Genomic DNA, 10,325 nt, shown 5'->3' on the forward strand with positions numbered 1-10,325 from the left:
CAGAGCCAGAAGAGAACTGAAACCAAAAGCACCTCGGAACAAAAAAAAAGGGACGATCTTCCAGGGGTCCTCACCTATGTACTGGGCATGACATGTATGTTATGGAATAGATTATTGGTCACTCTGGTTCTCAATCTAGTAACTGAAGAACAAATCCTGGGCTAGTAACTGGGGCGGTGCCCTCCCAGCTGCCCCTGCCCTGTCTGCAAAGAGCAAAGAGGCTGAAGGACCTTGAAGTATCCTAGCAACAATTATAAAACATTCCTTTCTTATCAACTTTTCTGAGCGCAAATCCAAAACACAGCCTCTTGCTAGCTATTATGAAAAAAAGTTAACTCTGTCTCTGCTTAACCCAGGACAGGTATTAATATAGGGACTTCTAAAATATGACTAGCATTTTTTTTACATTTTTTTTATTTTAACTAGATATGAAATAGGAGACTTGTACATGGACTACAGCAGAGCTTTAAAATTCACAGTGCAAACAGGGTAATTTTTGTGTTGGTTGTGGGTTTTCACTTGGGAATGAAGTAGCTAATCATCTTGCATCTGTCAAAGCTCCTATTTGTTGTAATTTTAAGTCAAGACTACCATTCCAAGCATAATAATGACGAATGATTCAGTTTCCCATGAGCCTCATAGCAGACAGACTTCTAGAATAATCAATAATAATTTGGAAAATGGAAGAAGTATTCTATTTCTAGCATTTTGAACTATATATAAAATGAAGAGGCTAGATGGCATCATATGCTAGCCTAGAATCCTGACATCTTTCTGCCATCCAATGGATGTTTTACAAACAACATTACCCTGCGTTAAATCCTTCTCTTGATGGCTACAATATTAACATTTTTGTAAGTGTAGCAGCCATTTACTGCATATCACTGCCAAAAGTCATTTGCCATCTTTGGCTTAAGATTCCTTGTTTGAGCCATCAAATCAGGAGAGAGAGAATCTCATTTTAGATCACTGTGAGAATTAGTGTTCATACTTTACTGTCTATATATGGGTTTCTGATGTCTCATTAGACCTTCTGAAACATGAAGAATTCCAGCAAACTTCCCTTAATTAAAGTATGAGATTGCTTCTATTTTCATATTTTGCATGTAGACTGACTTCTTGGCCATAGAGATGCGCAAAGGCAAGGTCAGCTTCCTGTGGGATGTAGGATCTGGTGTTGGACGGGTAGAGTATCCAGATCTGACCATTGATGATGGGTTTTGGTACCGGATTGAAGCCTCTAGGCAAGTATATATTTCACTTCCAATATTTGGTTTCCTAAAGAAAAAATGGCTAAATTTAACAAATTCTGTTTTTAATCCACTGTCCTCAAGTTGGTATACCTCAGGTTTATGTGGAAATGTTTGCTACTTTGAAACATCGACATTTTAACAAAAGATGATGTCATAAATATGAGAAATTCTAGTCTGGTTTAATGAAAGTTTTTGAACCCGCGTCCACTAGTACCAAAAGTGTATACAGTACAATTTCTATTGAAATGTAAATTTTATGTGTCAAGAATTTATTTTCACCACATATTTCCCCTCTAGCATCAACAATCTATGACTGCTTATATTCCCTTCTCTTTACTATCACTCTACAGATTCTCTTCTTCAACTAGCTTCCTTTTAAAATCAATTACAGGTTTTGACACTCAAAGAGATAACTACTGTTCTTTTCTCCTTCAATTTCAAAGAGAAGCGGCCTTTCTGAATTTCTGGTCTTGATACAGTACTGCAAATGAGTAGTCTGTCTTACATCAGTATCTTGATTCTTACTCAAAACACAATTTCCATAGGCAGAATGTCTCTTCAAAATTGAGATATTTAAAAAGATACAGTTTATGAAAACTCAAGGATGAACTATTCTGGGAAGTTAAACTATGCTTGTAATTTGAGATCAGCTGTTGAATGCTTTTGAAGTTCAGAAATAACGATACCCTAATATTCAAATTTCACATTTGTTGGTTGAAGCTTTTATTTTCCATTCAAATGGCAAACAAATGACATATGGTGTAGTAATTACAGCATAAGGATTACATAACTTTCTATCCTTTATCTTCTACTTCTGAACAGATCTTAGTAATTTAGATAACATCATCTATATTGTAATTTGATATGAGCTGAACAGATTTTAGCAATTTAGATATCATCTATATTGTAATTTGATATGAAGCTGAGTAATTCCTCCTGCATCATTACAGTTAATTTCACATAGTATTAAACATAGAAGCAACGATAGTCAGAAAATGAGAGAAAAATGGAGAAAGAAAACAAAGCACTTTAATTCCGATTGCATCCATAGCTCTCAGACGATGAAATGGCATCCAGTTTAAATAATTTAGTGAAATAACAGAGATCAGTCATTCAGAGCATAGAATTAAATAAAATTATTGCACCATCTCCAGAAGCTGGCTTAATGACACCTTATTGCTAAGAAAATACAAATTAGGGTATGATATGAATTGTTGAAATCTTCACCAGTTCATATTATACATACGAAAATAGCTTTGTGACAGTAATGCCAGACTTTCATTTACAAGAAAGCTGCTTCAGCAGAATATGGAGCCAGGACGTGGTATAAAAATTCACACATCCTACAAAAGCACATTGCCTATTAAGTTGGTTGTTCTGGATATATAGGGTGTGCATGCCATTAGTTTTGACCAAACTGCTGGATGAGCAATTTAGAACAATTACAGCTACACAAATCTGAAGTACAGAGCAGTGTTCAGGAGAATTACATTGCAGAGACATTAGTTGGATTTGTGGGATTAAGATGAAGAACTCGGGACTGGGGTTGCATTCTTAAGGCAGACTTCATAAATCACATACCCTACTGAAGATCCTTCAGCTTTGAACATTTTAGTACATTTGATAATTCTCCTCTGACTCCCTATAAGCTGTTAGAGAGGTTTACTCATTTTATCCCCTGACCTTTTTCTCAGAATTTCTGCTCAGTTCCAGCCACAGACCTTTTCAGCAACCTGACAGGGCTTCCTGAACAGCTGGAGCAGGGCATTCACTTAGAATGGGGACATAAGATGAAATCCTGGTCTTGCTGAATTTTTCCATTGATTTCAGTGGTGACAGGCACTGACACACAATAATAATAGTATGGTAGGTTTAAAGGTTGATAGCAGCTCTTAATCAAGGATCCCAAAATAGAAGATGTGGTGGCACAGAGATTATGAAATTCTCAAGGTCACTAAGCATACTGAATGAAATCTAAATATGAAAAAGCTGGCTGTTGAGTACAGATCAGAGATGTTCGGTTCAGTTAACATCTGCACCAAAATTTCCAGTGTGTTACAACAAAATTTTTCTGTTTTCCAGGGACACCTTCAGTTTTCATCACCTTTTTATTTGAAGTGCACTAATACTTTGCATTTTATTGTATATGCAGAGGTTATAATGGATATATTTTAATATTTTTTATGGACTTGAAGTAAAATTTGTTTATTCCTATAGGACTTCCTATAGGAATTCCCCATACTTTGATGGTACAGGAATTTAACCAATATCACTTGCCTGCTTATAGAGGCAAATCTGGCTTGCATCAAGAACTGCAATTAATCAACGTATGAATTAACTAAGGAAAATCTGTCATGATGATATGTGACAAAATGATTTAAAGCAGGTTTGCAACATACAAGCGATGTCAATTTTGTGAAACAGTCAAATGGATGATAGAATATTTTTGAGACTGGCTAGATCAGTAAAGGAATGTCACTTGACTTCAGCAGGCCTCAATTAGGAGTACAACCTGATTAGTTGTGGTTTTAATCAAGTGTGATTTAAGTATTACACTTGTTTTAGTTGTTAATGACAGTGTTTAAGGAGCACCCTTCCTTTGAGGACAAAGGATGCTTGAATCACAAGTTCACTGTAGATACATCCAGCCCAGATCAGCAAGAATTCAGTCTTAAGCTACTGTGGCAAATGTAAGCCATACTTTCCAATGAAGATTTTCTGTGCTCTCAAGGGGTCAAGGAACAGAGGGTTCTACATGGTATTTTGTAATCTAATGTTGATGACTTGCAAGAGTAATCTCATTTACATCATGCATCTCCTAAAAAGCAAACCCTGCATGAATGAAATTATGTAAATTTTTCAGATGATCAGCCACACAGTGCTGGTACCTCTTGTATAATCCGTCTGTTTTGAAGAACTGACTATCACTAGAACAATATCTTCTAACCTGATGACTTGTCATACACAGGGTAGCAATGTCTTTTTGCTGTCAAGTTAGCCAAGTTCTTTCTTCAAGCTCAATTGCCCTCCCTAAATTAGAGAGAATTATTTATGGAAGAGATTCCATTGTTAGCATTTCAATCTGTGTGAAGATGAAAGACATCCGTGCTATTTGTGACATATTAGACACCTTAAAAAGTGCCAGTCTGCTCAGTGACTTCTGCATTATTGCACTTGGATGTTTTTAAACTGGAATCTTGATTTCAACACAATATAGATTGAAGGTGCCAATGACTTTCTTTCAGAGAGTATCAAACTTAAGCAGTTTGAAAAAAAGTCTGGAGCAGCTGTCTTTCAACAATTACTAGATTGAGAGCTTTTTTCCTTCAGAGGGCTTCACATCAATAAACCTTCTGAAAAAAATAAAGTAAAAATTTGGAATTTATGCTGCATAGAAACCTGTCTTAACATTCAGTTGGTTTTGGAATAAAAGGTAAAATATTGTCATTAGAAGGAATTTTTTTTAAAAATCATTTAGAGTAATGTGGATGGCATTAGCCCACTTTGTTAAAATCACTAGGAGCAACTACATGTTCACATACCCCAGATGTCACTGTTTTTTTTGCAAATACATATTTTTCACATCGAAAGCCTTGAGATCCCTGACTACAAAGCAGGCAAAATGGCATAGATCTACAAAGGTCTTCCCCATTGATCAGAAACCTTCCAAATTACTTTGCAATCCTGCTTCACAGTTCAGGAAATATTTATCAAAACTGAAATGTCTCAACTAATTGTTTTTTTAAGTGGCTTTTTTCCAGTTCTATGTTATTTCATAAGAAAATTGTCAACTCGTTCTGTTTTTCGGGTAATAGCTTCTGAGCCAAAGGAATTTCTGAAGAGTGTTTTTTAGACATAAAATGCATAGTCTTACGGGATTTTTTCCACCTTCTAAAGCCCTGGTCCAGTAAACTTTCCAAATCCAGGAATTCTGTAAGTACAGGATAGCAATGTCTTCATTTAGCTTATTCAGTAGCTTAAGTTATGCAGTCTTCCTTGCTGTGCTCTAAATGTAAGTTCTTCAAGTAAAGCTTTATTTAACAGAAATTACAGTTCTTCCTGAAAGGTATGCTTTTAACTATTACTTTGCTTGTTACTTCAATACCCCAAGCCAATCTTTTTTTTTTCTAGTTAGACAAAAAGGAAGGCTGAATATGTAACTTTTCACCTAGAAAAGATACACATGGAAATTTTTGGTGAATTTTATCACCTCTGTTTAGTCGGCTTCCTTCCTTTCCCTATAAACCTTTTTCACAAATAAAAATATAAAATAAATTTTATGAGAAAAAAAAAATGTTTTGTCTAGCTTGAAAACAGGTAGTGAGTAATTTTTAGATTCTAATCAGATAGCCATCAAAATATGACTCACTATTTAAAAAGTGGGTGGTCACTCTTAATACATATACACTCTTTGTAAGCTGTTGTGGAAAAAGAAAGTAAGTTTTATTTAAAATGGTGTATTTCTGCTATCAAACATCTAAGTTAGAAAAGTTCCATGTAATATTGGTATCCATGCGGAGTGTTTCAATGCTAGTTAGGGTTCAAGATCAGGCATCCATATTAGTAATTTCCAAATTAACATGACAATGGTCATGGGAAATCCAGCATCCTATTAAAAATTAGATAAAGCAGCAATTTCCAAAGTTATCCATTAATCCATAGTATGTGATCTCCCTCTGCCTACCTCATCTCCCAGCCACTCCTCCACCACATTACTGAACATACTAGATAATTCATCTGCACATGACAGGATTTGGGTCACATTCCATGCTTATTTCTACAATGGTATTATGGCTCCATAAGAAAGTATCAGTGTTGATTATAGTCTATCTGTCTGGGAGGAAACACTAACTTATGGTGTAAGTAGTGAGCTTTCCATGGAAAGCCACTATCCCTCCTGCTGTAAGCAAAAGTAATATTAAACAAATTATTGCAAAGAATTCAAAATTATTCCAGTTTGCTTTGAAATACCTTTATATATACCTGAAAGACTAGGAGAAATCATCTCTCTCCACATTCTGTTCCTTCTATTGTAAAAATGTCAGCAAACTCTTTCCATGCTACTTACTACATTAATATAACCTAAGGACTATAAAACAAACTGCTGCAGAAACTGTTACAAATGGTAAATTCTTTTGTTGTTGTTACCATCAATATTTAGTATGGTTCATAGAGGACAATGAGGTAACATCCTTAAACATAATGGGGTTTGTGCCTGTTTGATAAGCAACCAGAGAGCCCCACTGCAGAAACTGCAAAACCTATGGATCAGAGTGAAGCAAACTGAAGTAATTTATCACATGATCATTCATTTCAGTTTAACTATAATCTAATATGCCTTATGAAATTCAGAAATTTAATGTGGAGCCTTGCCTCCATCATTTGTTACATCAAGAGACAATTAGTCAACACTAATTTAATCACAATTATTTTAAAAATGTAACTTCTTTGTTTTAGTCAATGAAAGTTCCACTTAATCTGTAGAGTGAATTTTGTCCAAAAAGGATATTGAGGTGAGAAAGAAAAATGGGTTCTGTGATCATGTCTTTAACTTATGCAGGATAACAGTCTATTCATTTGTATCAAAATGGAACATAATCAGATCAGAAATACATACCTCTATTAAAAGATGCCATCTAAAATAGACTTTCCCTGTGTTTGGTTTAACTACTGACTCTGTATGCTTAAGTTATTTTGTTAAAATCTCTAGGACTGGGAAAAATGGAACAATATCGGTGCGAGCTCTGGATGGTCCTAAAGCCAGCATTGTGCCAGCCACATTCAGTGCTGTCTCTCCACCTGGGTATACCATTCTGGATGTAGATGCTAATGCCATGCTGTTTGTTGGTGGTTTAACTGAAAAAATAAAGGTAATGTCATGTCTGGTGCTAGTGTAAATAGCCACTGGCTATTTATGTGGACAATTTTTGTTACTGCTTACGGTAGAAACAGTAAACTTTAATATGCTGGCATCGTTGTAGTAGGTGCTTTAGCAGCAAATAGTACACCTGCGTTCTTGAAAGATTATTATGATTTGCCTAGACATGTAGGTGGACAAACCTGGAGTTTCTCTGCTTGTGCTGTTAGCTTCTTCTGATCAGAAGCCTGGTGGCTGACTGTACTGATGCAGCATTTAGCCAAGGCAACTAATTCCTGCAGGGTAGCTGGATGCTTTACCTTGGACATCCTGCTGCCCCAACAGGAAGAGAATCTCTAGAGGCAGAAGGATTCAAGGGCTCTTGATGTTTCAGGGTAAACAAAAGGGCCTGGAACACAGTAACATTTAAATCTGAACACTTCCCTGAATGTTCTTTTTTCCTTTAGAAAGATGGTGATGCCTCTTTGAGGCAGAGGTGGGTAGTGAGCACAATTTAGCACATAAGACAGTTCTAGGATCAAGTATGAGGTTTGATGCTGAACAGGCACAGAAATTATGGATGCTGCAAAAGTCTGATGCCAGAACAGCCATTTTCAACCTCAATAAGAGTTCTCCAGATATTTTCTGGAGAATTCACCATTTTTTTCTTCTTAGGAAACCATCCTTTTTTTTTTTTTTTTTTTTTTTTTTTTTTCTCCTCCAGGTAAATAAAGACAAGGGTAGAGGTAGGAAGACGGTGAGGTTTGGTATGGCTGATATATAGGCAAGTCAGGGTTTTAAGCATTATTGAACTTGCTCTGTTCAGGCACAGTCTGTGAATTAAAAGATAAATGATAACTACTTTTCTGGCAATTTTTGTCATCATGTAGTACAGTTGTCAGGCTCAAAAAATGAAGACCTTAACTGAGACTCTGTTCTAAAATCATGAAGCTCTTTGGACTTTTAAAAATATCAGTGACATTGATAAAATCTTTGTCTTAGAAATTGGCTTTTTCATATTATTGGGTTTTGGAGTGCTTTAGATTTGTCCTGGGAATTTGTCCACATCCCTTTTTGCATGCATCTTTGCAGGGTATTCAAAAAGAAGGCTCATTTTCAGTTTTTAAAATAATCTTTCATCTGACTTGAGTAGAAGACTGTGATACTCAGTTGTCATTAATTTCTCAGAAGTGACATTAAGTTCATATTTGTTGCTAATTAAAACCTTCCCAATTACCCTGGGAAATATCACCAGCACATTAAGTCTTCTGAGTCATACTTTTCCTTGAATATTTTCAAGTTGCACTTCTCCATATTCTTTTCAAGATCTAAATATTCGTAATTGCTGTGTGGAAAACAGCAGGTGTTTGTCTATTTCAACTAGCTAAATATATAGATTTTCATTCAGCTCATACTGATGAAGTGAAATTTAAATGAAACTAAGTATTTTTAGAAGGATAATTTGGAACTGAGTACTCTGTGTACTGTCAAATATTGCTACCTTGGTCATGGTTTCTCAGGGGTTGGTATTGGGACCAGTGTCTTTTTAATGACAGGGACAGTGGGATTGAGTGCACCCTCAGCAAGTTTGCCAATTACACCAACCTGTGTGGTGTGGTGGACATGCTGGAAGGAAGGGATGCCATCCAGAGGGACCTGGACAGGCTTGAAGTTCAACAAAGCCAAGTGCAAGATCCTGCACAGGGTTCAAGGCAATCCCAAGCACAAATACAGGCTGGGCAGACAATGACTTGAGAGCAGCCCTATAAAGAGAAGGACTTGGCGGTGCTTGTTGATGAGAAGCTCAACATGAGCCAGCAATGTGCGCTTGCGGCCCAGGAGGCCAACCATATCCTGGGCTGCATCAAAAGGAGTGTGACCAGCAGGTCGAGGGAGGTGATTCTGCCCCTCTACTCTGCTCTTGTGAGACCCCACCTGGAGTACTGTGTTCAGCTCTGGAGTCTCCAACATAAGAAGGACTTGGACCTGTTAGAGCCAGTCCAGAGGAGGGCCATGAAGATGGTCAGAGGGCTGGAGCACCTCCCCTATAAGGACAGGCTGAGAGTGTTAGGGTTGTTCAGCCTGGAGAAGAGAAGGCTCTGGGGAGACCTTATGGCAGCCTTCCATTACTTAAAGAGGGCCTACAGGAGAGATGGGGAGGCACTCTTTATCAAGGAGTGTAGTGACAGGACAAGGGGTAATGGCTTTAAGCTGAAAGAAAGAGGGTAGATTTAGATTAGATATTAGGAGGAAGTTTTTTTCTGTGAGGGTGGTGAGGCACTGGAGCAGGTTGCCCAGAGAAGCTGTGGATGCCCCATCCCTGGAGGTGTTCAAGGCCAGGCTGGATGAGGCTTTGAGCAACCTGGGCTAGTCGAAGATGTCCCTACCCATGGCAGGGGGTTTGGAACTAGATGATCGGGACGTGGTTTAGTGGGTTAGGTGGTGTACATGACCCTAGCTTAATGAGCGCCATCTGCACTTTTTTCTGCATCCAGAATTTAGCATGAGCTTTACAGGTGTCACTCGCTGAGTTCACAGTTGCTCTTTTATCTTGGACGGTCTGCTCAATTTCCAAGCTTTTGAACATTAAGTACAGTAGAAATATTTTGCTTGTTGTATTGTGGACAAGAGTCTGTATAGTCCTTTCTATGAAGCCTTAAAGAAAAACCCAGATAGACCTTGAACAAGTGGGAATGGGCAGCTCTCTGAGTAACCAGGAAAGCTGACGGTGTCATGGAAGACAGGGCAGCTCCTCATTCTCCAGGAATAGTTCTGCCTAGGCCTTCCCCAGAGTCTCAAATAAATGGGCTTTTCCACCCTGACTGATACAAAGTTTAGCTCACATTTTTGCTGATCAGTTGTTTAATAGAATTTTTCAGATTAATTATTACTATTTATATTTAAAATAATAAGAAGACTCTTCTGGTATTTTTTATTTTCATACCAGTTTTTATTTCAGACCCAGCATATCACTTCAGGTTGAATTCTAATTAGGTTTGTGTTTTCTGTTGCAGAAGTCAGATGCTGTAAGAGTCACCACCTTCACTGGCTGCATGGGTGAGACCTTTCTAGACAGCAAGCCCATAGGACTGTGGAATTTCAGGGATATTGAAGGTGACTGCAAAGGGTGTGCCGTCAGGTAGGTAATGCACTGACTGCTTCTCATACTCCTTTGGGAACCTGTCTGCAGTGGCACTGCATTCTGCAGTAAGCAG

The 10,325-nt window shown here is 37.6% G+C and overlaps 1 protein-coding gene across 1 annotated transcript in view; it reads left to right on the top strand.

Moving 5' to 3' along the window:
• Window positions 1-1,110: 1,110 nt before the first annotated feature.
• LOC104466533 (laminin subunit alpha-2-like) overlaps window positions 1,111-10,325 on the top strand; it is a gene marked incomplete at both ends in the record, with an annotated part of 44,323 nt that continues 35,108 nt past the window's right edge. Inside the window, 3 exons of the mRNA XM_010079976.1 lie at window positions 1,111-1,244; window positions 6,964-7,123; window positions 10,125-10,249. Coding sequence (XP_010078278.1) covers window positions 1,111-1,244; window positions 6,964-7,123; window positions 10,125-10,249 — 419 coding nt within the window. The remainder of the gene's footprint in view (window positions 1,245-6,963; window positions 7,124-10,124; window positions 10,250-10,325) is intronic.

Source organism: Pterocles gutturalis, unplaced genomic scaffold, assembly GCF_000699245.1.
Source record: "Pterocles gutturalis isolate BGI_N339 unplaced genomic scaffold, ASM69924v1 scaffold38079, whole genome shotgun sequence".
In the NCBI taxonomy this organism is placed as follows: Eukaryota; Metazoa; Chordata; class Aves; order Pterocliformes; family Pteroclidae; genus Pterocles; species Pterocles gutturalis.